At 38.6% G+C, this 26,806-nt stretch overlaps 5 protein-coding genes across 8 annotated transcripts; 4 read left to right on the top strand and 1 right to left on the bottom strand.

The window, feature by feature from the left end:
- The first annotated feature begins 933 nt into the window (after positions 1-933).
- LOC125203533 lies at positions 934-2,153 on the top strand. The gene has a single exon (XM_048101898.1). The coding sequence runs from the start codon at positions 1,113-1,115 to the stop codon at positions 2,058-2,060; it is 948 nt and encodes a 315-aa protein (XP_047957855.1). The 5' UTR covers positions 934-1,112; the 3' UTR covers positions 2,061-2,153.
- Positions 2,154-3,457: 1,304 nt separating this feature from the next.
- Positions 3,458-7,330, bottom strand: LOC125208527 (protein HEADING DATE 3B-like). Of its 3 annotated transcripts, none has more exons than XM_048108163.1 (4): positions 7,255-7,330; positions 4,929-5,737; positions 4,795-4,846; positions 3,458-4,540 (listed from the first exon to the last, which is right to left on the bottom strand). In XM_048108163.1, exons 2-4 carry the CDS (start codon positions 5,594-5,596, stop codon positions 3,662-3,664), a joined length of 1,599 nt encoding a protein of 532 aa, XP_047964120.1. In that variant the 5' UTR covers positions 5,597-5,737; positions 7,255-7,330; the 3' UTR covers positions 3,458-3,661. The 3 variants fall into 3 exon arrangements, with proteins under 3 accessions (XP_047964120.1, XP_047964119.1, XP_047964118.1); XM_048108162.1 differs by lacking the exon at positions 7,255-7,330 and adding an exon at positions 6,554-7,242 and having other exon boundaries at positions 3,458-4,534; XM_048108161.1 differs by lacking the exon at positions 7,255-7,330 and adding an exon at positions 6,554-7,242.
- Positions 7,331-14,197: 6,867 nt separating this feature from the next.
- On the top strand, positions 14,198-15,861 carry LOC125203509 (glycosyltransferase BC10-like). 2 transcript variants are annotated; one of them, XM_048101865.1, is made up of 3 exons: positions 14,198-14,816; positions 15,092-15,174; positions 15,256-15,861. In XM_048101865.1, the coding sequence occupies exons 1-3, from the start codon at positions 14,277-14,279 to the stop codon at positions 15,737-15,739; spliced, it is 1,107 nt and encodes a 368-aa protein (XP_047957822.1). In that variant the 5' UTR covers positions 14,198-14,276; the 3' UTR covers positions 15,740-15,861. The 2 variants fall into 2 exon arrangements, with proteins under 2 accessions (XP_047957822.1, XP_047957821.1); XM_048101864.1 differs by having other exon boundaries at positions 15,092-15,861.
- Positions 15,862-16,984: 1,123 nt separating this feature from the next.
- LOC125207368 (putative F-box protein At1g49610) lies at positions 16,985-19,966 on the top strand. The gene is made up of 3 exons (XM_048106671.1): positions 16,985-18,409; positions 18,501-18,674; positions 19,627-19,966. Exons 1-3 carry the CDS (start codon positions 17,102-17,104, stop codon positions 19,804-19,806), a joined length of 1,662 nt encoding a protein of 553 aa, XP_047962628.1. The 5' UTR covers positions 16,985-17,101; the 3' UTR covers positions 19,807-19,966.
- A 185-nt stretch (positions 19,967-20,151) lies between these two features.
- LOC125207369 (jacalin-related lectin 19) lies at positions 20,152-21,287 on the top strand. The gene is made up of 3 exons (XM_048106672.1): positions 20,152-20,262; positions 20,358-20,579; positions 20,693-21,287. The coding sequence occupies exons 1-3, from the start codon at positions 20,167-20,169 to the stop codon at positions 21,119-21,121; spliced, it is 747 nt and encodes a 248-aa protein (XP_047962629.1). The 5' UTR covers positions 20,152-20,166; the 3' UTR covers positions 21,122-21,287.
- Positions 21,288-26,806: the final 5,519 nt, after the last annotated feature.

A 26,806-nucleotide genomic window follows, 5' to 3' on the forward strand; every position in this document is an offset into this window, starting at 1 on the left:
AGCCACGTCAAATTCATGCACTTCCACATTGCATGCGACCTTACCCCGATGAGTAATTTTACGATCTTCGCAAGGTTCTCTTACAATTCGTTCGTGTACATCATTTGTATTTTTGAGCCAATTTAGAGACTAGCTAGACTACATTTGAAAAAAGGTACTCCCTCCGTCCCATGGTAGATGTCGCACTTGGGAGATGACACGAGATTTTAGGAAATGTTATTTTGTGTGTTAAATGGTGAGAGAAAATATAATTTTATAATTGATGTGAGAGGAAACTTTTTCCAAAAGAAGAAATGTGACATTTTTTATGAAACAAACTAAAAAGGAAAGTGTGACATCTATTATGAGACGGAGGGAGTACTTCCAATGTAGAAACCTAAGATACATTAATTTTGATCATGCATGCATTAATTTGGCTACTAATACTTGGGGATTCAATATAACTTCTAGGATTATTAATGTTTTCAAAAAAAATTGCAGAGTTGGAATACTATGAACTCTGTAATTCTTCCTATTAATATTCAACATATTTTCTCCTTTAATACAAATTAGTGTGTGATCACGCGTATATTCTAAAATTTTGAAAATAATAATGTAGGTAACTATAATATATTTTGCAAACTCAAGTATATTATGGTGTGACACTGTTGGCAAGTAATAAAAGAGCATACCATATTGTAAAATAAAGAAGGAAGGATCCGATCAAAACGACAAACACTTTCTAATTTTGGATCCTTGATTCTAGGACAAGAACAAAATTATTCCTCCACACAAATAAACCTCGTATCCCTTTCCATTGACCTTTTCCCCAAATATTATCTAACATGGAATTATCTCCATCGTTCCTGTAATACACGTATTAATTTGTATCATCCAAAAAGTTCCCTTTTTTCATGCCATATTTCTTCATTTTCCATAAACATTTTCATCAATTTCAACCTGGTCTTGATCCCAGGTTTGATAATGTTGGCATCCTTCACCAACTCTCTCAATCCTCCCGACACGATCACGGATTCGAAGTTATTCGTATCGTAGATCATCTTTCAAATACAAAAGATCAAGAAAACAATTTGCTCGTTGATCGGATTGGGGTCAAAATCCGGCACCATTAGATGGCATACAATGCTAGGAAGTCCCAATCGTTGGCCGCGTACTCATCCGATCCGCCTTTTGTCCATAGCAAAGACCCCGTGACCCAGAAGACCGCACAAACCTCGGTCACGAGCATTTACCAAACACACATCGCGGGCTATTGGCGCAACGTGACCGTCACGTGGGGCAAGAACGCCATGAATTACTCTTTGGGAATAACGGTCGACAGTGTTGACCAGAACGACATCGTTTACACATGCAAGATTGATATAAAGCCGTGGCACTTTTGGGCCAAGAAGGGGTACAAGTGTCTCGAGGTGGACGGTAGCCAACTCGAGGCCTATTGGGATCTCAAGTCAGCTAAATTTTTGGGCAGCCCAGAGCCCATTTCAGATTATTATGTCGCCCTAGTGGCGGACAACGAAGTTGTCCTGCTACTAGGGGACAACAAAAAGAAGGCCTATAAAAGGACAAAAGCTAGGCCGCCCCTGGCCGAACCGGTTATTTTCTACAAGAAAGAGAATGTGTTTGGAAAGAAGTCTTTCTCGACCCGAGCTCGGTTTGACCAAAGAAAGCGCGAACACGACATCGTGGTGGAGAGTGCGACGACGGGGGAGAAGGATCCGGAGATGTGGATAAGCATAGATGGGATAATCTTGGTCCACATCCAGAATTTGCAATGGAAATTCAGGGGAAACCAAACGGTGATGGTGAATAAACAGCCCGTGGAGGTGTTCTGGGACGTGCACGCGTGGCTATTCTGCGCGCCTGGGACCCACCATGGGTTGTTTATATTTAAGTCGTCGTGCGAGTTGGAGGGTGACGACGATGAAAACGACTCGAGCTTGAGCGAGAGCCGGTGCGACGGGAGTGAGTGTAGTGGTACCAGTAGGTATTTCTCGGTGGATGGTCACGCAAAGGCCGGGGTGGATTTTTGCCTCTTCCTTTATGCTTGGAAGATTGAGTGAGGGATGTTTAGGGTTTCCATTTATGGAAAGTATGTTGAAAACATTTGAGTTCGTGTTTTGATCATTTTTTGTAGATGAATGAACTTGAGTATTTTCGGGTGTGGATATTAAGTTGTGGAGATTTTATCAAGTTTCGTCGACTTTGTTGGTTTCGAATAATATTTTTAAAATCTGATAACGATGCAAATCAATTGGTGCGATTTAGAAATTTGGTTAATTGGTGAACAAAAATACACAATAGTTTGAATTCAAATAAAGTTCAATTATACCACAGGTTGAAGTCCATGATCTTTATTAGAAGATGGTACACTACAAAAAACTCGCCAATTAGTATCAGTGAAATTTCTTCACTTAACAAATTAGTGACAGATCAAGTTTTGGTAGATCCATTAATAATAAACTTGTTAGTAAAAAGTTTTAGTGACGGATTTTTCCGTCGCTAACGTTACTATGATGGAACCACAGGCGACTGCTTCGCATTAGTGACAGATAAATATGTCACTAACTAGTGACTGACACTTTCCAGTCACTAATTCTGTGACTAGTTGTTGAGCTATTGGATGCCGTCACTAATTCCGTCAATATTGTGCGTTTTTTTTTGTAGTGGTATACTATAATACGATGCATTGCGAAGAACATTTGATCAAGAACAACATCAATTCTATGCTATGAATACATATGATATGTTCATATGGAAGAGGCTCTGAAAAGTGAAGCATAAGGGTTCATTAATATGCTACAATATGGTTCAATTTCTCTTTGGGATATAGTTGCACGCATTGTCAGTTGTCACAAATGTTCGCATATGAATCGGAAGTCCGAGCATCGCATGTCCGAATAGGACAGTCTCATTTTCAGCCACAACTTATTTTACCATTTTCCATATTTTATTCTTTTAATTTTTTTATTTATAAAACAAATAACATAGATTGAAATATCAATAAGATTTAAAAAACACTATTATGAGAATATTTTTACTTGTTTAATATTCCTTCAACATTGGTATTCAATTTGTTACAGACCCTAAATAAAAGAGAATGGAGATTTTTAAAGATAGAATGATGTATTAAAATTAAATAAAATAATTTGATTTCAGCCGCATTCTGCGGCCGAAAATCGCTACAATAAGGCCGGAAAATCAGCCGCAAAACCAGGCAGACCACTGCAGTTGCGGCTGATTTTCTGGTGGCCTCCATTTGCAGTGCTCTGCAATAAGGCCGCGATTTCTGCCTGGCAAAAACTGCGATTTCCGGCTCCACCCGCAAAATCGGATCTTATTGCGGATGGCCTAACATGATAAGATTAAGATGTATAAGGAGTAAAAGACAGACCAGAGAGAAATAATGCTGTCACATTTTAAATTTCTCATGCATTAATACATTTGAATGCGATCAAAATTATGATGAGGAACATTATTGAAACCTCAAAACAAATAAATTTGAATGTTATGTATAGTTTGAATGAATGCTTCGACCATCTCCTATTATACTCTCTCTCTTTGTGTGTATATCCGTACAAATACAGTTTAGTTAACAAACTCGATCAAAACTGATGATCAAGACTACTTATGAAGTGCATACGAAGGAAAGGTGAATGAGTGGCTACTCATGGTTTCTCCTCTCTTCTTGTATCGACTGAAAAATCCGTGCTGCCGATGCTGATGCCAACGTACGGTTGTGCGGGACGACCCTGATCGCCTGCACCCTCTGCTCATTCCTCTGCAGCGAAGGCGTGGTGGGGAAGAGCGGGAGCGCGTCCCCTTCCAATCTCTTGGAGTCGCTCGTCTCCGTACATCCCTGCATTTCACTTCCATTGGATCTATGCAGGTTTCCACCGCACTCCGACACTACCACGCTCTGGCTCGACACTTTGCACGGGATCGGAGGTGGCACGAACAAGTTAGAGGACAAGCTTTTATCAATTTCGCCCGCCAAAGGCATTGGATACGGTTGCAAGTAACTCTGGCTGGGCTCGGTCCTGCAGAAGCCTTCGTTTCTTTCCTCATTGGGAGGGGGGATGCCGCCATAAGCTGCCCCTCCCAACGAGCCTAAGCTCACCGGGGGGCAGTTTCCGTAGACGGGGGCCATAAAACGAACGGTGGGGAAACACGGACCGGGGTAAGGTTTGTATATGAGCCCCTCCGAGGGAGATCTCACCGGGACTAGCCACTGATTCCCCGTTGGAACCGGCAAGCACCATGGTGCAAGTTTAGGATCAAGGGGGATGGATGCAGGATTTGGGAGAGGTGTTTGCTGAGGGAGAAGCCCCTTCTCGAGATCAGTTGGAGGCAACGGAAGCAGTCCACATATTGCCTCCGATCCAAGACTGGACTTGGGAAGGTCGATTTTCGCTTTAGCAGTAGCCAGGGATGGATCGAGTGGGGAGACATAAAGCAACTTGTTGATCGGAGGAAACTTGATGGATGGGTCGAACGTAGTTTCACGCAAGATTTCCGGATATTGCGCTATGTGTCTCTGCACCTATTGCACAGCACCGGACAAAGATTAGGATATACTAACCGGGCAAACGTCGCTTTCTAGCCCAAAGTATACACATTTCATTATTTATGTCTTGACAATGACATATTTGTACCCAATGACAGAGATTTTAGGTATAATATGTCATCACTATTAAAGAACCAGATATTTTTTAAAAGTTGAGCATACTTTGGGCTAGAAAGAGATATTTACCCATTCTAACACGGACTCCCGGCTTCAAAGGCCTACGAGCTTACAGTTATCAATCTGTGCAGCTCAAACTTCTGCAAAGAAAATACCTTCTGTTGACTGCACGGGAAAATTATCTGCGTTAGTATCCAGATCATCATACGAGAAAAAGATCGATATTTAAACTAGTCAAAATGCTTACTGGATCATTGTTTTCCTTGCTTTCAAGAACAGCCTCTGGCCAATAACTCTCACAACTTCATCAGAAGCTATATCCAGACCTAAGATAGAGTTCACAGCAAAAGCATCTGAGGTTTCCTCCCTTTTGACACCATCTCCTATTTTCAACGACAGAGGATCGCTGTCGATGTTGGCTCGTAGGTTGCAGTCCCCAGCTACGGTAGACGAATGAGCCTTATCATCTATCGAAGAAGTGCTTTTTCTTGAGACAACGCCACATGCAGACAAATCAGCAGCAACAGTCTTGCTCTTGGGCAAATTCTTGTACTCTAGACATAGCTTCTCCGTTTGAGGGAAATCTAATCTGCTCATCTCATCATCTCCCATGCTGGTTTTCTTTAGGTGATCGTATTGAAGGGCTGCAATGCTTGGGTGGGAAATTCTATTTCCACTGCTATTCAGATATAGTTTGCTGTTTTCATGATCTCTGGTTTTTGTTTCCTTCGACAGTCTTGAAATGATTGTATCGAGCTTCTCTTTTTTCACGTGCAGCTGAGGATTGCCATAGTTGCGAATCTTCTCAGGCTGAAGAAATGATGAAACTCCAAAATCCTTTTCGTTAGTGCAACGATTACTATAGCTGGGAAAGACAGGCGGTGGTTGGACCGAGATACACTTGGCTTTCATCATTAGACTAGATGAGGAACTTGGATCAGGATAGTTTTCTGGTACCGACGCCCCAGCAGAACAGTGAGAGTAGTACCACTCTGGCGAGTTAGGACACTCGTTAGAAGCCAATACAGGCCGCACTTTCCGTTTGACACCAGAAACCTATAACAGTTCAAAAAAATTTAAGAATTTGAGAGGGCATATAACTCTGATTTTAAAGTAACAAGCCATTTAAGATCCTATTCATCAAACAAACTAGCAAGTATGCATAAAACATGTGAAACAAACATTAAGACTACTTACTCAATTTTCATTTCTTTGTCATGATTGAGTAAATGGATAACTAGATGCTCCCCTCTTCATGTTCCTAAGTTATATACTAGTATGATCTTCTCTATGCAGCTACTCAGAAGATGCCAAGGAAAAGTCTTCTGCATGCTACTCTACTAAAAGTGGTGGAGAAATTTAACTAGTTTTAACATTAACAAAAATCAAGAATTGAAACTCCAACAAATGACCCCTCAAGACATAATTTATGACAGAGTCTTCGTGCCACAGCTAATTAGAATGAACTCAACCTAATATGAGAACGGATGATGGATCATGTAATTCGTCATGTGCAAGTGCAACTAGCTCAATGAAAGAAGCCCATATATCTCAAACAAAAACAATGAGCAACAATTGCAAAATCCAACTAATGACTCTCTTTCATGTGATTTGAGATAAATAAATGCACAAACACAAGCTTACTACCTACAATTCTACTCCACTCTTAAAAGCAAGATCATGCTTCGTGATAAATAAATGCACACACAACCAGTTCCCCAACTCACATTGCTCGAAGATGCTTGTGAGCAAAGGAGAAACAATTGAAAATCCAACTAATAAATCTCCTACACACGACTGTACTCCACACATAAACGTCAGATTATGTTTCTATAAAAATACACAAACAAACAAACATTTTCCCCAACTCACATTGTTCGAAGATGTTTGTGACACGAAGTTAGTAGAGCCATGGCCCGATGGCACAGGAAGCAACCTAGGTCCATAGTTGAGCTTCGGACCTTGTTCGAAAAGAGCCATCGTTTTTCTAGGAGGAGGTGCACTAGGCCCTCCTCTATCTTCATCACCAATACGAAGGCCGGAAGTAAACAGAGGAACCATTTGCTTCCCTTCATCCTTGTCACCTTTCATTCCACACTCCCTCAAACAAAATAACAAAATCCCACTTTTTCCACACCATTACAGTTAAATTAACCAAAGGTGAAATCACAAGCTCCATAAAAAATTCTCCCCCCAAATGAAAACACTAAAAACCTACTCCAACCATCACAAGCTCCCTTCATTTCTACAATATATGAGTGCTCGTAATCTATAAAATATTCCACCCAAAATGGGTAAAATCTGATCTTTAGACAGAGAGTGCTAACATAATCACATGCATGAAAATGCAGCACAATCACTGGAATTAAAAGAGTCCAACTATAATACGAAATCGCAAATTCCACAAAGTGAACGTGAATTAGAGAATCGAATCAACAAAGTAAAATATGAAAACACAGTGGGAGTGAAATCCAGGTGTAAGAAACAGAGAGAAGAGGATATATAAGAGAGAAGGTGAAGAGGAGAGAGAGGTAAAACATAGGTTGTTGCGAAAGGAGAGGTTTACGGGTTACCTCAAGATCTAAAAAGACTGCATCACCCACAAATTAGAAGTGAGATGAATATAAATTGGAAAGAACATATTTTCTGGCGTCTAAATTTCGATCTTGGCAGCAAAAAAATCGGTCTTATTTTTCGGAAAACTTACTGTTTTGAGCTACATAAGTCATAAGTCAATAATATCGATGATGTTTGCCTGGACATCGATAACTCAATATGAAATAGGATTACTTAAATATTTACTCTGATTAAATTTATCTTATTGCAATTTTATTTTAGGAAATTTAAATGTAATGAAATTTTTAAAATTATAAACTACTCCTCTCGATCCCACTTTAGGAGTCCCGTTTGAGTTCGGCACAGGTTTTAAAAAATACTGAGAAAAGTTGGTAGAAAAAAATAGTGGAATATGAGTCTTACTTTTATACTAACCCCGTCCCACAATATGAGTCACGTTTGATATAGGTACAAAGTTTTAAGAAATGTAAAGAAAAGTGGGTTGAATAAGTTAGTGGACTATGCGTCCCACTTATACATATTAGTTTTATAATAATAAAGAGAAAGACCAAAACTGGTCCTGAACGTTTGCACATTTAGTGATTTTGGTCCTATACTTTATCTTTTGAATTTTTGTATCGTGAACATTTCAACTCGGATCACAATTGGTCATACACTAACAATTCCGTCAATTTTTAAATGATTTTAACCGATTTTTAAACGGTTTTAACCTGAATGGGACTGTTAAAACCATCAAAATCGGTCAAAATAGGGTTACAACCGAATTTGACGGAATTGTTAGTGTAAGACCAATTGTGATTCGAGTTGAAATGTTCAGGATGCAAAAATTCAAAAGATAAAGTATATGACCAAAATCGTAAAATGGACATATGTTCGGACTAGTTTTGGTCTTTACTCAATAATAAAATATGAGTATAATAAGTTAGTGGAATGTAGGACCTACTTACTATTTATGATAAAAGTGAAATGTGACTCTTATCGTGGAACAGAAAGAATATATTAGTTTTATACTACCTCCGTCCCCCAAATTTTGGCACAATTTACTATTTTGGTCTGTCCCTAAAAATTTGACACACTTCACTTTTTACCGTTTTTGTTAGTGGATCCCATATTCCACTAAATCATTCATACTCACATTTTATTATAAAACTAATACTTTAAAAATAGGACCCACATCTCACCAACCTTTTCAACTCACTTTCCATTATATTTCTTAAAACCCGTGCTGAGTCAAAGTGTGTCAAAATTTGAGGGACGGAGGTAGTAATAAAATGTGAGTGGAAAAATATTACTCCCCCGTCCCACAAGAATATGTATTTTTTAATTTTTGAAAGTCTTTTATCAAAAAATGAGGTGGGATCCATTCTCCACTAACAATACTTTAATTACTTTTTCTCTTTACCTCTCTTTTACTTTACCAATTTTTACAATTAAACTCGTGCTGAACCCAAAATGCATATTCTTTAGGAACGAAGAGAGTTATAAAATGTGAGTCCTATTATCATATATGGAATATTTAAACCGGTACTCCTAAAGTAGAACACCAAAATATAGTTAATCGAGACTACTTTTTCTAAAGTAGGACGGGGAGATTAATATAAAATTCAGTGTGAATATAATTAAAATTATAAGAAAAATAATTATACTAATTTGTAGTCGTGGGTCTTGGTTTTTTAAATGTCCTGGGGTTGGGTTTGAAAAAGGCCCAATTACAGCTAATTTCAACTTATGAGTTCAACTGATGGGCTGGAAATGGGTCGTGCTGGAATCGACTCATTTGACAATTCTAACAAGGTGTATGAATAATTTTGATGGTTTTATTTTTGTTTCAGCCTTCTATTCAGACCCGAGCAGAATAATTTGTTTAGATTAAACCCAAATTTAAATTGTAACATTGTGAAATCATTCATGAAAATGTTGGCTTAGATATGTCAAGTGGGTCGGGCCGTCCCATCCCGGCCCGGGCCCGCTGAGGCCCGCCTATATTGAGGCCCAGCCCGACCCAGACCCATATTTGGGCCAGCCGGGCTGGACTTTTTCTAATTTTGCAAAGCCCGGCCCAGGCCCACTTGCCATGTGGGCTGGGCTAGGCTAGGCTGGGCCGGGCCGGACTTTGTATCAATAATATTTTTCATGTTCTTTATTCTAGATTTTTTTTTTCAAATTTTGATGTCGGAACATATGCATGTAGTATATCGTTGGAATCCTTATAAAATTATCTTTAATTTGATATATGTTATATGAATTTAAAGTTTTGGAATTTCTTTTAAAAGTTAGTTATAACTAACTTGACATTAATACCCCTATTGATTTTTATTGGAATTAATCATATAGCCTTATTGACGTTTTTTGTTGATCGTATTGATATTTTGTGGTTAATGATGTAGGCCTTTAATTTGAATATCTAATGGCTATTATTGAGTTGTAATTAGCAATTAAGCATTGAGTTAGCAATATAACACTCCCCTGATGACATATGGGTTGATGTTGCATTTTTCAAGCTACAAGTATATAAACTAACTAACAAATTTAAATAATTCTATAATCATCATCATCATCATCATACATTAAGGTTTGAATACGTAATATTCTTAAAGTTAAACTTCAAAATCATCTTTTTTACATCTTGGATAAAAAAAATTATTAAAAAAAGTTAGATGTAGGCAAGATTGAATGTTTCATTCATGATTTAATTGGAAACTTATATTGATATTAAACTATTATTGTTTGAGTCCATTCAGAGACATCCAAAATATTGGAATGATATAGACAAAATTAACATGTCTCGTGCACAAATGTAAACACAATAACTTCGCATCATTTGTTTCTTTAGATTAAAAAATTTATCACATTCTCTCTCCGAAAAATTGAAATTTGAATTTTGTGTAACCTTCTTGATTTGTTTATACTTTTCACCCGTCAACATAGAAAATTTCTTAACGTGAACATATGCAATTAGGATTTCGTTAAAATTTTCATAATGAGTGAGTATTACATACACCTATTTAAGAAAAATGATGTCAAAGGTATGGATCTACAAGATCTGGTAGTTTGAGTGCTACGTAGTCATGTACGCCTGGAGGTGTGCATAAAGCCAATATCTCACTAGTCATGTCTTAATCGAATGTTGCAGATGAGATTATCATGAATCACTTGAATAACCTCTCAACCATGAGCCAACTACACTTAGTTAAAGCAAACGACCACTTGACTAGGTGAAACAGAAATTAGGATTTATGTTGGTATTTTAGCGGTAATTATCTTTCATTAATAGTTGATTTGATATTAATTAGACTAAAGGCCATTTGTGGTCATAAAATATTACGATTTTACGATATATGACGATTTTACGATTGTGGTCCAAAATATTATCTTTTGGATTATTGCATCCTGAACAAATGAAAACGATTCGAATTTAGTCCATTTTGGATGAAGCCATCAAATTTTAAACGGTAAACGACAATTAAGTGAATTTTGACTGGATTAACAACTTTTAATTAGAATATTTTGGACCACAAATGGCCTTTAGTCTTTTTATAACAAAACAAAAACAAATGTTAGGTTATAGTATTAAAAGAAAATTGATGGGTATCCTATTTCATATTCTAATTAAAAGTTGTTAAATCAATCAAAATTTACTTATTGTCGTTGACCGTTAAAAATTTGACGGCTCCATCCAAAATGGACTAAATCCGGACCGTTGGTTAGGATGCAATAATTCAATAGATAATGTTTTGGACCAAAATCGTAAAATCGTCGTATGTTTAGGACCACAAATGGCCTTAGTCGTCTATTAATTATGTTTCCTTAGAGGTGTTCAGTTTGAAGATTCTAGAGATTTGATTTGATATTAATAATGTGTAGTGTATTTGGTTCGTGAGATCAATCTTACAACTCAATCTTAGATGGATAATCATGGGATAATTAGTCATAGTTAACCCCCTCCAACTAAAATATCTCACAATTTAATCATAGATTATATCTTGATGGAGTACTATTTTATCTAGGAAACCCTAAACCGAACATCACCTTAGAACATGATTATATGGTAAGGATCTGACTTCTTTTTCTTTTATCTCTATCTTTTCTTCCAGAATTAGATTTTACTTTCTATTTAAAGTCCATTACCTTACGAATAAATTTGGAGATTAATAATCAATTAGAAAGTAAATTATAACTCCTTTCACCTTGTCTCCTAGGAGCATGGTGCTTGGAGTTTGATTTACCGACTTATCAAATGATTCATCACCTTGTCTATAGCGTCATTCTACCAATCTACGACTTATTAAACGATTCATCACCTTGTTTGTGGCATCATTCATCCATCCTATTAAGTTACTCCCTCCGTCCCAAGATATTAGACCCCTATTCCACTTTGGGGTGTCCCAATACACTTGAACCATTTTTATTTAAGGTAAAAATTTACTCTACTACTAACTCTACTTACACCACTAAACAACTATCTCCTAAATTCATGTGCGGGGTCTAATATCTTGGGATGGTGAATTCCCCTCGTTTTTGCATGTTATAGATTGTGCATCCCCTCATCGTACAATACTGACGAGGATCACATGACGCCTAACACACATGCACATGAAGGCGAAGACCAAACACAACACTCACACGCACACTCACGTACTAGTATCAGAAGATCAAGATCACGAAAAACGAGAGAGATTTCTCACATTATGTATGAGAGGGTGGGTCGAAAGACCCTTATAAAAGGGTCGTGGTCAGCTCTAAATTTGTTCTTGGACTTGATCTTTCAGGCTCATCAAAATGAACCACAATGAATCCACTTAAAACACATAGAATCTTCCTACTATATCTAACTAAAAATCAACGAATATCTAGTAGGGGTTATTAGTCAAAATAAAACTCAAGGAATGTTAACCATATAGTAGGAGTTTATGAAGGAACATCAAATTTATTGTGAAATCAACTACTATAATCTTGCATATAACATAAATAGAACAAAATCTATTTTTTTCGGAAGGGAGGAAATATAGTCGGTCAAATTTGTCTATACCCAAAATAATCTCACTAAGCCGGATTATCGGCGGGATCATAAATTCCAAATTCTTTTGTTATCAAATGCCAGTGTGGTTATGTTAATGTACGGCCGTCCTAATGATTGCACTAAATTTAAACATTTATATAAAATAAATATTTAATAATTAGGATATAGAAGTATTAGTTTTAACCACAATAATATGTAATTATCCCAAATTCCAATGGTACCCGTCCAGCCGTCCTATCATCCTGGGGACCAGAAGATCTTATTCACAATATTGCAATATTTCTATATTTTATGAAGTATAACTATAATATTTTATATAATTAAATGCAAACTCTAAATATTATATATATTATAAATTATAATCTGATATGTTAGAAATATCAATAGATACAAAATAACAACAGAAAATGTCAGCACAGTGTCAACGATTGATGTTGTGTTGACGTTATGTTTGACATTTTTTGTTGCTAGTACTATTTTGCCATCTATTAATATTTTTCTATAGTCTAAATTATAATTTGGAGTTTGTACAATATATAGAGTTTGTATTTTATCACTATCCATAATATCTCTCTATAAATAAAATTATATTATCATCAAATGAATGCTACTCTCTCCGCCCTAAGTTAATTGAGATGTTTCTTTTAAGATGACTATAATGAAATACAGGTTAAGTGGGAAGGGAATTCATTTGGAAAAAGAACAAAATATGAAAGAGAAATTAAAATAAAGTTTTTGACTCAATTAAATGAGGGCAACCTGTAATGAAATGTGCCTTAAGGAATATCACATACTCCATACTCACTCCACATATTCCGTAAAAAGAAAAAACAAATATTTAAAAATGCTGAACTAAAAAAATGTGAAAAGTAATTTAAAATAATGTTATTTGATCGTGAAGTCGATATTATTATTAGTGCATGGTTGTGAAAAAATTTCAACAATTGAATGTCATGGGACGAACAAAATATTAAAAGAAACTATTTTTATAGAAAGAGAACGTAAAATTTAATACATATCAAATACTCCCACATCAAATATAAAAGACAAAATAAAATCCCATATTAAAGTTTTTTCTCCTATCATAAAACAATAAATCTTCATCTACTCTCGTGATTACTCCAATCCCTAATATTTCGAGTTTAATACTAGTTGAATTGAGCTTCATCCTCAAAATCCTTGCTAGATCTTTGCAACATGATTTTGATTTGACCACGAAAAATCAGTTATTAGTACAAGATAATATGGTGTAATTACACACGATTCCTTAATAAATTCGGCCAGATTTTTCTCAATTTCCTCAAATAAGCACATAAATATTCCCCAAATCCAATCATGAATCTCTGTTTGGCATCATCACCGTGCCATCTCTCATCAATGTTGATTTTAATGCCCCAACACTAGAGCACCCTCGATTACAAGTGCTTCCAACGTTATGAAAACAACAAATTTAAGGCATTAATAAAACTCAGAATCAGTTTCATTCTCCAAACCCAAACGGATTTTCTCATTTCTTGATGCATCAATAGATTTCAATTTTTTCCTCTTCTTGTTGTTGTCACTTTGGTTGTTCATGTACAATCATTTCCCACCATAATTCTCAACTTTTTTTACCTCATTTTACTTGTACATCAAATGTCTATTTTTGGCAAGAAAATCAGCTGCGAGATCTTAGGTTTTTAATCCCTCATGACATGTTTTGCAGCATTTTCCGAGGTTTTTCCCATATGGTGAGGAACTAGGCATGTTCTTGGTTGTGATAGTTCAATTATTGTTGTAAAGATTCAATTTTTACTGGTTTTCTTCAATGCCCATACCCTCAAAAGTTAGAATTCCTCTTTATTCCAGTCTGTTAAATCATTCTTGGAGTTGTTATTTCACTAGTGTTCCTTAAAATATTCTTCTGTGGTTGCTCTGTTCATGTCTGAATTGGGAGCAGGAATATTGAAATAAAAATAACACTTTTGTTAGTATTAGTTAGGGAATTTCAAGAGGGAGATGCAACCTAGGGTGGGAAGCTTTAGTTCATTAGAGGAAGGCCAAATTCCTCTAAGGATGATGCACCAATACAGCAAACATCTACTTCCTCTTAGGCTGCTGCTTCTCTTCCTCTTGTTAGGGGTAGGTCTAGTGTTTCTCTACATCAGTATGTATACGTACCGGTACAGTAACATCCACAACGTTGCTTCCTCGACTGCTGCCACGAGGATCCAGACTCACCACGACCGCTGTGTCCAAGAATCCAAGGGCTTGGAGAGCTGGATTAGGCCCCCATCGAGCCTCTTGCACGCGATGAATGACACAGACCTCTTTTGGCGCGCCTCGGTGGTGCCTGTGATCGAGAAATACCCTTTTGAGAGGACTCCCAAGATTGCATTCATGTTCTTGACAAGGGGGCCTCTGCCCCTTGCACCTCTGTGGGAGAGGTTCTTCAACGGGAGCGAGAGGCTTTACTCGATCTACATTCACTCCTCGCCTGGCTATGACCCCGGATTCGAGCCTTCTTCACCCTTCTATGGCAGGCAGATTCCTAGCCAGGTATTCACATCACCCCATCCATCTATCTCATTACATTTTTGTGGAAATGAATTATTTTGTGATCTATTTGGTATGTTTCCTAACAAAATGATCTACACATTGCCTCATTAGTTGTATGTTTAGATGGAATGTTATCTAAAATGTCTTAGTTTTTGTAACAATGATCTATTTACATTGATTTAAGTTGATCTAAATGGCATGTTTCCTAACAAAATGTTGTCTAAAATGTTCTAGTTTTGGCAACAATGGCTTATTGTAGTTGTTGTTCTTGTAAGGTTGCTGAGTGGGGGAGGATGAACATGTGCGACGCAGAGAGGCGCCTCCTCGCCAACGCGCTGCTGGACTTCTCCAACGAGTGGTTCGTACTCGTCTCTGAGGCCTGCATCCCTCTCCACAACTTCACCAACATCTACACCTACATATCCCAATCCCAATTCAGCTTCCTTGGCGCCTTTGATGAGGACAGCCCCTATGGCCGGGGGCGCTACAACGAGGGCATGGCCCCCGAGGTGAACCTCTCCGACTGGCGCAAGGGGTCCCAGTGGTTCGAGCTCAGCAGGAAGCTGGCAGTCGACGCGGTGCAGGACACACTCTACCACCCCAAGTTTGAGCAGTTCTGTAGGCCCCACACATGCTATGGAGACGAGCACTACCTGCCCACGATGATGACCCTGCGGTCGCCCCATCTCCTGGCCAACCGGACCCTCACGTGGGTCGACTGGTCGAGGGGCGGGCCCCACCCGGCCTCGTACGACGAGGGGGAGCTGACGGAGAAGTTCTTCAAGGATGCTGTTGGTGGTCCTGAGGGGTCATGCTTGTACAATGGACAGACTACCAATGTGTGTTTCCTGTTTGCTAGGAAGTTTGCTCCCACTGCTGTGGATCATTTGTTGGCTAATTCTTTCAAGTTTTTGGGATTTTGATGGGCTTGAAATGATTTTTGGATGTGTTCTTGATGAAATTGAGGAGAAATATGGCATCATGTTGGTTGTGTAATGAAAGCTGAGCTTTGTTCAAATTAATTAAAATAAAGGGTAATAGTGTGTTTATGTGCCTAAGATAACGAACTAATCATGTAGATGGTTTGATCTTTAATTCAGCATTCATATAAAAAGTACACCCTCCGTCCTAAGATATCAGACCCTTATTCCTTTTTGGGGTGTCCCAATATATTTGAGCCATTTCTATTTATGTTAAAAAGTTACTTTACTACCAACTCCACTTACACCACTAAACAACATCTCCTAAATTCTTGTACCCAAAAGAAAAAGCTCTAATATCTTGGGACCGAGGGAGTATTGTACATCCTACGCTACACAACTTTTGTTTTGGGCTTTTAACTTTAAGTAAAAGAAGAAACGATCCAAAAGCAAAGAGAAGAAACAAAGTGAGGTATTTAAAGCTCAATACAGAGGGCGGGTCAGGACGTGCTTATGGAGGCGTCCTCTTCCGGATTGCAGCAGGTTCTTGGAGGTATGATTTCTTGGTAAATATTGGGTTATTGGGTTATGCTCCATTTTGTTGGCTGAACTCTGATGTCTGCTCCATGGTTTAAGTTTGGCAAAAACTTTGGGTTTCTGAAAGTTAGAGGTGAAAAGTGACAGTTTCATTGGAATCTCAATGATCAAGGGGACTTTGAAGTGTCCATCAATTGTAGATCTGTAGTGCAAGGCGTGCGCGACTTGCTTCTAGATTTTGATTCGGTGGTGGTCAACCATTTGCACTGGGAAGGGAATTTTGCTGCGGATTTTCTATCTCATCATGCCTATAGTTTCCCTAGAGGAGTTCATACTTTAGAATCCCCTCCCATAAGGCTTGGTATTTGGTTGTTGCACGATAGACTTGGTATTTCTTATGCTCGCTAATTTTTCCTTGTAATCAGGCGGTGGCCTGCCTTCTCTCACCAAAAAAAATGATAAATCGGAACTCAAAATGAGACGAAAGGAGTATGATTTTTAAACCATTTATATACTTTTATGTGAGTCAACCAACAATAAAGCCTCTAATCATGCGAATCTACCCCTCATTCGACTCAAAAAAAGCGAGTAAGTTCAGTTCCGATGATTCAATTTAAAAACAGTGAAATTGAAATCAAATAACGATAAAAAAGAAATGTGATTATCGCAAATCCTAAACTTCCTAATCTCCGCTCGATCAAATATCATAATTTTCCCGCCAAAATGGTACTAGAAATATTCTCTAATATTGTTAGATTTTCTTCTTTTTCTCATTTTATATTGGATTTGTAATTACAGAAAAAAAATCGAATTTTATCAGAAAAAAAAATGCTTTTCCACTCTCGTCTTCCTAGGGTTTCCGACGATCGCGAATTGGGGAAGAAGAAGACGAGAAAGAGGCAAAGAGATATGGACTCGAATAGCGATCAAGTCGGAAAGAGGCGAAAGGTCGCTGGAGAAGACCAAGTCTCGGATCGGATTTCGGAGTTGCCGGAGTCGATCGCCCACCACATCCTCAATTTCCTCCGCTGCCCCAAAGACGTGGCTCGAACAACGGTCCTCTCGAAGAATTGGAAGCGCGTGTTCGATTCGTACCAGTCGTTCCACTTCGACCAGCGGTGGTTCAAGACGCAGAGAAAGGTAGGGGTTTTCGGGATAAAGAGTAGATGCGAGGACTGGGATAATTTCAAGGGGTTTGTGACGAATGCGCTGGCTACGAGGCTCGATCGCCTCGAATGCGTGGATAAATTCAGATTGTTCGCGAATGATATCGATATTCCATTTATGCAGCCTATGCAGTCAATCGTGGAATGGATTCGAGCCGCCATTGCTAAGAATGTGAAGGAGCTTGAGGTTTGTGCCGGGAAATATCAGGATCCTGCGCTGCCAATTGGTTTGACTGAGTCGAGTTCGATTACTTTTTTGAAACTGACGGGCAGTTCATTGTACGGCTTGGCTTCGTTGAAGATGTGTAATTTGAAAGGGATTTTGATTAGAGAAGCTGTGTATTTTGATGCCAAGTTGGTGAAGAGACTCGAAGAAAACTGCCCGTTGCTGGAGGATTTGAGGATTGTTGGCTGCTCACATCTGCACTATTTACAGATCTCCTACCTCGTTAAGCTTAAGAGAGTCGAGGTGCATGACTGCCCATTGACGAAACGTATTGAAATCACGGCCCCTAACCTTGAAACATTTTGGTTCCATGGGCAGAATAGCTTCAAGCACAAAATCCGCCTCAATTGCACGGAAAAGCTGAGGAATTTGACGTTGATGGGCACTGGGATGACAGACTCTGCCTTTGAAAATCACATTTCCATGTCTCCGTTGCTTGAGAAATTGGAGCTTCGAAACTGCACTAGAATAGAGAAGATTCGGATTTGTAGCCAAACATTAAAGAGCTTGACCTTGATCAAATGCTACATGCTGAATGAAGTCAATGTAATTGCTCCTTATCTCCACTCATTCGAATACCAAGGCCGTGGGAGGTTTTTCCCCCTTCTCAATGCTCCGCGTTTATCTCACGTGAAGCTCTCTCCCAGTTCATGTAACAAGAGACCAGATGATTCATGTGACCGCTTCTCTTGGGACTTGGATGGATTCAAAGCAGGGTTTAAATTGATCATATACACCAAGAAGGTTCTGCATTTTCTTGTTTGTTGTTCAGCACATGGAGTTTTATCGTAATGCCTTGTCTGTCATCAATTTATATGCTGGATTTTGTTTGCAGACTATGAAGATTTTCGAAAAAGCGAGAGAGAAGGATCTTTGGCAACCTAAGGCTGGCAGGATAGAATTGATTGCATCTGCGTCGAAAGTTGTGAAGAATGTTGATGATTGGTTGAGGGAGATCCATGGAAAGAGTCTGGATTTAGTATCATCGGCCGAGGGTGAGCTACTCGAGGTAAAAACTTGCGACTATGCAATGCATTATATAGTACAGTAGTTAATTGTGTGTGTAGTGTATAAGATGTAGTTCTATACTGTCAACCAAATGAGCCCCTGGTGTTTTTTCATTGACTTGTGTATATAAGATGCGGTTCTTATGCTCTATACCGTCTCTTTTATGGTTGTTGCTTGTCATAATTACAGTTAATGTGCAAAAGAATGAACTTATCAAAGCATCAAATTTACCCTTTGGTTGGAACACTAAGAGAAAGAACATAATATATATACATTATACAACATCGAAATTGAATGAATACTTGGTAGTTGGAGTTAAATAGGGGACTCACGCCAATGCTTCCACTCAAGTTGTGCATAAATGTCTCATTTACGTAAGAATGTTTTCTAGTTGAACTATTGAACTATGGAGCCTGAACGTACATGTGTTGTTACTTGTTAGTAAGGGTTTTGTAGTTGTTTTCTGCATTTAGTTATGGAGGAGCCTAAAATTACTGAACCTACCCTTTGTTAGTAAGGGTGTCATTTGGGCACAATCATAATTAGCGCAGGTTTATGGCTTTTGTCGCTCAGTAAGAGTGTTCTTGTCATTGTGGGCACAATCATAATTAGGGCAGATTTAAAGCTGTTGTCTCTTAGAAATGACCTGTAATTGAATTAAAAAAAATAATGTAAAATATCGGTCTTGGCAGTGCCCCAAGATGTAGTCTCAATAGAGGCAAACTATGTAACCAATCCGAGTGTGTTTTTCTTGCTCTTGCAATTTATTTGAGCTTAATTCCACAAAACAAACCTCTTTCAATTCCTTGAGAAGGAAGGGAAACCATGGAAATTGTCTATAGAGGAACTATGGTCTTGTAATTTGATCTTTTGTTCAGATATTTTGTGCCCTGAAAATGATTAATGATGTTCATATGTAATATGCACGCTAATTGTTTTGGTCATGGTTGCAGTTGATAAACACGCTGATAATGGAGAGAGAAGATAGCCCGAGCTGCTGCGGATTGTACTCCAACAAATGTTGGAGACATTACATTGAAGATGTTAAAGTTTCAAGCAAGGAGCGTGTACGGAGGAAGACATCATTCGACTTCACATGGACGCCTAAGATAAAGAAGTCCAGAGTCGAATGACATGAGGATTGTGTCTGTGCATAGAATTGGAGTCCAAATTATTTTTTAGTAAAACTAAAAATATTTTTGCCAGCTCTGTTGCTGTGGTTGCACAGAACTTTGAATATATGAACAGTCTGACATAGTGAGAATATATCCTCATTATCGTCAAATTGATGCAGCTCATCTACCTTTTATCACGAACATGAACAATACAAGGAATATATCCCCATTTAATCATCTCAGCACAGATTCAAAGCAATCATATTGAATCTAAACCGCTAATGTTGTACCCTAAACTAAAAAGGTAATCTTTATTCCCTTTGCCTGTATTGGAATTAGATACTGGAGCAAAAGTGGAACATTCTTCTACTCTAGCTGATGTGTGTATATATATATATAGTAGTATGTGTTGAAGCATTGCAATCAACATATTTGCTCTTTACTTTTCTTGCAAGTACTCCTAGGTTAAACATGGTACGCTACTATTTTCATGCTTGTCCTACTACTATATTCTTGTCAAAACATATGAAACTTATGGTGTGATCTTGATCTTGATCTTGATCTTGTAGCAAGGGGAAAAGGACGAGGCGGGCGATGGGAAGGAGATCGTGGTTGGGCCATGGGGAGGAAACGGCGGGAGCAATTGGGATGATGGGAGCTTCAATGGAGTGAGGGAGATCAAGCTCATGTATGGCCGTTGCATCGATTCAATACGCGTCGTGTACGATAGAAACGGAAGGCCCGTTGCAGCGGAGAAGCGTGGAGGTGGCGGAGGCACCAAAACTGCTGAGGTATAAATGTTAATTGCATCATCCAATTATTCCAACATAGTAGTAGTAGTAGTAGTAGTAGTATTAACTATTAAAGGTATCGAAGTAAGACTGCATATATATTGGGTGCATAGGTGAAGCTGCAGTTTCCGGAGGAGTACCTGACGGCGGTGTGGGGGCACTACGCCCCGGTGGTGCACGGGGGGAGCCCGGTGATCCGGTCGCTGACGTTCAGGACGAACCGCAGAACATTGGGGGCGTTTGGAGTGGAAGAAGGGACGCCATTCAGTCTGCCGATGGAAGGAGGACAGGTTGTGGGATTCAAAGGGAAGTGTGGTTGGTATGTAGATGCAATTGGTTTCCACATAGCTAAAGTGAAGACAGCCAAAGCTGTGCCGAGAGCGCAGCCTAGTCTCTTCAGAAGGCTCACTAGCTCTGTCTCGTTCGCCCCTCTTACTCTAAGAGACGGAGACGAAGCTCGGGCTAGATCCACTAAACCTGCCCCTCTTACTGTTAGAGATGGAGACGAAGCTCGAGCTAGATCCACTAAACTTTCCACTTAGAAAATACAACACCTAATTTCCCGCCTAGTAGATGTTTTAGGTGATCCTTATCGATTGTATTGATATTGTAGTATGCTCTATCCGCTTCGAAACATAAGACTATTGTTCCCATTTCACCAATAAACATTTTTACTAAGGATATCAGAGGGGATCTTTTTCGATGTAATCCAATCTAGGAAGCTTCCACTATTTTTACTTTCCATATTATCCATTTTTATGTCTGACTTGATTTTAGTTCTGTTTACATTGATTTGATTTGTTGTTTTGATGATTGAATGTGTATGTTTCCCATTGTATCCGTGTGGTTGTCTATGTTTGAGCAAAGTAGTTAACGGCTAGCCAGATTACTCTTTTCACAACGTACTTGCCATTTGAAGATGCTATTGCATTTAAGGTTCAATCAACCCGACTTTCTTATAATTTGTGGCATATACATATTTGCTCTACATAAGAGGCTGTTATTTGTTTTTAAGTATAATGATGTAGAAGTTAGAACTAGTGTTGTCTAGGTGGAACCGTGGAGGACTTGCCTTTGTAGTTCTGATGTAATGGATTATGGATTAGTTCGCTATCTAAGATTGAATTAGATCGTGTCAAAGAGTCAATCCTAGCAAGAAAACATCGTTCCGAGTTAATGAGTCCCATTAGAAATGAGGTAGAAATGTTGATAATATGGTAACTTCTCCTCTCCTGACATTCATGTCTTGATATTGAACAGTCAACACTTGGAATGGTTTTAAAAGATACCCGTAGAGAGCCTATAGGTTGTCTTGGTGGCTGGTCGTGAGCTGCGATTCCACTGTTGGGCGTTGGAGAACACAGTTAACTGCCGGAACCGTAAACCTCGGTCACCTCTAGCCGAAACCATGTTTTACATGCATGTACATTGGTAGAGACATCCTTGTTCTTTTTTTCTTCTTCAAATAATGGCTGCATTTTGTTTGCAAAATGAACTGGAGCTGCAAAGGTAATTTTGTTTCTTCTTCTTGAACGTAGACCAGCCTTTGATTAGTCATATGATGATTGACTTGTAGACTGATTTTAAGATTATTTGAGGGGTTATCTCGAAAATTATTTAGTCAAGTTTCAAAATTATTAATTGCAGTTGGTGGGAAAATAAAAAATATTATACCCTTTCGTCCACCAAAATAGTCATCTTGATGGATACATTTTAACGCAAAATTGATAAAATAAAAGAGAGATAAGAAAGAAAAGTGTGTTGGTGGAAAATGAGTCTCACCTCATTAGAGAAAAAGAAATTTCCTAAAGTATTGCCTCAAACACACTTAAGAAAACTCCTAAAAATGAGAGAAAAACATATTGACTCACACAAAATTAACACTAAAGTGCAATTGTTTAACGTCGTTTGCCCGTTGGTTTTCAAGCTCCACGTCACTCGATCAGAGTCATGACAAAGACCTCATCTTGTTGCTCCTTTGTGTAAAACCTCTTGATGTTGTGGCCATTTATCATAAAAGTGCTTCAGCCTCCCTTGCACCTCGAGCCTGACTACCACAAGCACGGTCTTGGCTGTAGATCTCTTTCCATGCATCCCAATGAGGCCAAGATTTGTTTGTGCATGTACCTCTCATTGCTGTCATTCTAATCAACACAGTAGATATAAATCAAGCAAATACATGAAAGAATGGCAGCAAGAATTGAAACATGCAGTAAGGTTGTAAGTAGTCATTGCTGTTTATAGCAAGAAAACAATATCTTTCATTGATATGATATGTTGAACTCGTCGCATTCTTACAAGGAAGATCACTATATATACTAGACACAGAAGGACCTAGAACATAACATGAAACCCTAAAGGACCAGCTGTAACATTAGCTAAACAACAAATTCAAATAACTGATTCTGAGAGGATCTCTTGATTTCTCACGTGCTGTGGATCCTTGAGCTCTTAACCAATGAACAATTGCCAGACATCAATATATCCTTCCATGATGGAGCAGGCTGAGGTGGCTTTTTCAAGTCATCAACTTTAGCTACTTTTGCATCCTTAACATCCTTGTGTACATGACTTTTCAACTTAACATTTCTTGCTCCAGCTTGAACACTACATGGCTCCAAGATAGCCATGTTAACACTTCCCCTCAATTCAATCCCAGATAAGGAACAAATGCTTAGCTTGTTACGCAGTCGGGAGAAGAATTGACACCCCAAAGGCTTGGTTAAAATGTCCGTTGTTTGATCTATAGTTGGAACATATCGAAGCTCCACTTTCTTTTCCTTCACCTTATCTCTCACAAAGTGGACATTGATCTCAATATGCTTTGTTCTAGCATGTAATACCGGATTACTTGCCAAAGCTATAGTGCTCATATTATCCACCCAAATAACTGGAGTTTTTGCATAAGCAACTCTCAGTTCATCGAGTAGACCAGCTATCCATGTGATATGTTGAACTCGTCGCATTCTTACAAGGAAGATCACTATATATACTAGACACAGAAGGACCTAGAACATAACATGAAACCCTAAAGGACCAGCTGTAACATTAGCTAAACAACAAATTCAAATAACTGATTCTGAGAGGATCTCTTGATTTCTCACGTGCTGTGGATCCTTGAGCTCTTAACCAATGAACAATTGCCGGACATCAATATATCCTTCCATGATGGAGCAGGCTGAGGTGGCTTTTTCAAGTCATCAACTTTAGCTACTTTTGCATCCTTAACATCCTTGTGTACATGACTTTTCAACTTAACATTTCTTGCTCCAGCTTGAACACTACATGGCTCCAAGATAGCCATGTTAACACTTCCCCTCAATTCAATCCCAGATAAGGAACAAATGCTTAGCTTGTTACGCAGTCGGGAGAAGAATTGACACCCCAAAGGCTTGGTTAAAATGTCCGCTGTTTGATCTATAGTTGGAACATATCGAAGCTCCACTTTCTTTTCCTTCACCTTATCTCTCACAAAGTGGACATTGATCTCAATATGCTTTGTTCTAGCATGTAATACCGGATTACTTGCCAAAGCTATAGTGCTCATATTATCCACCCAAATAACTGGAGTTTTTGCATAAGCAACTCTCAGTTCATCGAGTAGACCAGCTATCCATGTCACTTCGCAGGCTGTTTGAGCAAGACTTCTATATTCAGCTTCCGTGCTCGATCTAGAAACAATTGCTTGCTTCTTTGAAGACCATGAAATCAAGTTCTTTCCATAGTATACACAATACCCTGTCACTGATTTTCTGTCATCAAGATCTGCAGCCCAATCTGAATCAGAAAAGGCCATCAATGTTGAGTCTGATCTCTGAAAATGAAGACCATAGTCCATAGTCCCTGCCAAGTATCTTAATATCCGCTTCACTGCCTTCCAATGCACATCAAGTGGTGAAGCCATGAATTGGCTAACTTTGTTGACAGAGAAACTAATTTCTGGTCTTGTTATTGCAGCATATTGAAGTGCTCCAACAGTACTTCTGTAGAGCTTACCATTCATGAAAGGATCTCCATCATTTTTGGACAGCTTGAGGTTTGTAAGCATTGGAGTTGGATATGGCTTACATTCTAGCATCTGCACTCTGTTTAGAAGCTCTTTGATGTAGGCTGCTTGACAAAGATGAATGCCTTGTGTTGTGTAAGCAATCTCAACCCCAAGAAAATGCTTCACTTCCCCTAGATCCTTTAATGAGAAATGGTTGTTAAGCTGAGAAATAACCTCCTTGATTGCAGTTGAAGAAGAACCAGTAATTAGCATATCATCCACATATATAAGAAGATAGATAGTTTCTTTTCCACGAATCCTAAAGAATAAAGAAGTATCTGCCTTTGATTGCTTGAAACCAATAGAAAGTAGAACTGATTGGATAGTTGAGAACCAACACCTAGAAGCTTGTTTGAGACCGTACAAGGCCTTGTTGAGCTTGCAGACTAGATTAGGATTACCTTGCTCAAAACCAACAGGCTGCCTCATATATATCTCTTCCTCAAGATCACCGTGAAGAAATGCATTATTGACATCAAGATGAGATATAATCCAACCAGAAGATATAGCAATAGAGATGATGATTCTGATGGTGGTTGGCTTGACAACCGGGCTAAAGGTTTCTGTAAAATCAAAGCCAGGCTCTTGAGAGAAGCCTTGTGCTACTAACCTAGCCTTGTGTCTAGCAATGCTACCATCAACATGTCTCTTTAATTTGAAAACCCAAGTGTTGCCTATCAAGTTCTTTCCTGGAAGTAAAAGTGTTAGGATCCAGGTTTTGTTTCTCAGCAAGGCTAGAAATTCTTCTAACATAGCAGCTTTCCATATGGGAATTAGCAAAGCTTCAAGAGCTGTTCTAGGAATGCAGGCAAGAGATACAAGATATACTTTAGGTTTAAAAATCCCTGCTTTCCCTCTAGTGACCATTTGATGAGTAGATTTGACATTATCATCATTAGTTGGCAAAACTGGAATATCAGATTCATCATTAGAAGGTGAAGTGATATCAGGAATGGACTGAGTGGACGAGAGGTTTTGTGGAGCTGATTGTGGAGAACTTAGAGGAGAGCTGCCTAATGAAGGAGAAACATGATCATCATTGAAGAGAGGAAGAGTTAGGGAGGGGGTAGACTGTGATGCAGCAGGAGAAGAAGAAAAACAACCAGAATCATGATGGTGAGGTGTTGAAAATGTAGAGGGTATGACGGAAGGAAGAGAAGATGCATCATGTGATGGTGCAAAAGCTGATAAATTGGGAGAAGAAGCAGTGATATTTGATGGTGAGGGAGATGATAAATTGGGAAAAACAGATTCATCAAAAATGATGTCTCTAGTTACAATAAGCTTTCCAGATGGTAATAAGGCTTTATAGCCTTTGTGAGAGGTGCTGTAACCAAGGAAAATGGAAGGTGTGGATCTAAATTCAAGCTTGTGCTTGTTATATGGTCTAGTAAAGGGGTAACAAAGACACCCAAATGATCTAAGCACAGAGTAGTTTGGCTTAATTTTATGCAATTTTTCAAAAGGAGAAATGAATTTGAGAAGAGCTGTGGGTAGTCTGTTAATGAGATATGTGGCTGTGACAACAGCATCATCCCAAAACCTTGTAGCTAATCCAGCTTGAGAGAGCATAGACAAAGCCATCTCAATGATATGTCTATGCTTTCTTTCAGCCAAACCATTTTGTTGGGGATTATATGGACAAGAAACTCTATGAGTAATTCCAGAACTTGCCAAAAAACCAGAAAGCCCTTGGAATTCTCCTCCCCAGTCACTTTGTAAAATTTTAATTTTGGCATTTAATTGGTTTTCAGCAAGATTTTTGAAAAGCTTGAATGCAGATTCTACATCACTTTTAGATTTAAGAAGAAAAAGCCACGTGAAACGACTATAATGGTCTATGAAAGTAACATAATATTTGAATCCATTCCTTGAAATGACGGGAGATGGACCCCAAAGATCACTATGCACAAGTTCAAGAGGCTTTGAATAAACAGTGGTAGAACTTTCATATGGTAATCTATGAGCTTTAGCAACAAAGCAAGATTTGCATAACTCATTGGATTTTATTGAATGGAAAGGAACATTACAGTTGGTGAGAGCATGTTTGACTGTATCAAAAGCACAATGGCCTAGTCTCTTGTGCCATAACTCTAGGCTAACAACAGCTGCACTAGAAGAAGCTAAAGCTAAAGGAGAAATGGAAGCTAAAGACTTGGAACTTGAGACAGGAACACTG

The sequence above is a fragment of the Salvia hispanica genome, chromosome 2 (genome assembly GCF_023119035.1).
Source record: "Salvia hispanica cultivar TCC Black 2014 chromosome 2, UniMelb_Shisp_WGS_1.0, whole genome shotgun sequence".
In the NCBI taxonomy this organism is placed as follows: domain Eukaryota; kingdom Viridiplantae; phylum Streptophyta; class Magnoliopsida; order Lamiales; family Lamiaceae; genus Salvia; species Salvia hispanica.

What these genes read in the sequence shown, in the direction of transcription:
- LOC125207368 (XM_048106671.1), top strand. Translation starts at nt 17,102, where the DNA reads ATGCTTTTCCACTCTCGTCTTCCTAGGGTTTCCGACGATCGCGAATTG. An exon ending in TGATCATATACACCAAGAAG is followed by an intron (nt 18,410 to 18,500) that starts GTTCTGCATTTT and finishes TTTTGTTTGCAG; the next exon opens with ACTATGAAGATTTTCGAAAA. An exon ending in CCGAGGGTGAGCTACTCGAG is followed by an intron (nt 18,675 to 19,626) that starts GTAAAAACTTGC and finishes TCATGGTTGCAG; the next exon opens with TTGATAAACACGCTGATAAT.
- LOC125207369 (XM_048106672.1), top strand. Translation starts at nt 20,167, where the DNA reads ATGTGTGTATATATATATATAGTAGTATGTGTTGAAGCATTGCAATCA. An exon ending in GTACTCCTAGGTTAAACATG is followed by an intron (nt 20,263 to 20,357) that starts GTACGCTACTAT and finishes TTGATCTTGTAG; the next exon opens with CAAGGGGAAAAGGACGAGGC. An exon ending in GAGGCACCAAAACTGCTGAG is followed by an intron (nt 20,580 to 20,692) that starts GTATAAATGTTA and finishes TTGGGTGCATAG; the next exon opens with GTGAAGCTGCAGTTTCCGGA.
- LOC125203533 (XM_048101898.1), top strand. Translation starts at nt 1,113, where the DNA reads ATGGCATACAATGCTAGGAAGTCCCAATCGTTGGCCGCGTACTCATCC.
- LOC125208527 (XM_048108161.1), bottom strand. Translation starts at nt 6,772, where the DNA reads ATGAAAGGTGACAAGGATGAAGGGAAGCAAATGGTTCCTCTGTTTACT. An exon ending in CACAAACATCTTCGAACAAT is followed by an intron (nt 5,738 to 6,553) that starts GTGAGTTGGGGA and finishes GAACTGTTATAG; the next exon opens with GTTTCTGGTGTCAAACGGAA. An exon ending in GCAAGGAAAACAATGATCCA is followed by an intron (nt 4,847 to 4,928) that starts GTAAGCATTTTG and finishes TTTCCCGTGCAG; the next exon opens with TCAACAGAAGGTATTTTCTT.
- LOC125203509 (XM_048101864.1), top strand. Translation starts at nt 14,277, where the DNA reads ATGCAACCTAGGGTGGGAAGCTTTAGTTCATTAGAGGAAGGCCAAATT. An exon ending in GCAGGCAGATTCCTAGCCAG is followed by an intron (nt 14,817 to 15,091) that starts GTATTCACATCA and finishes TGTTCTTGTAAG; the next exon opens with GTTGCTGAGTGGGGGAGGAT.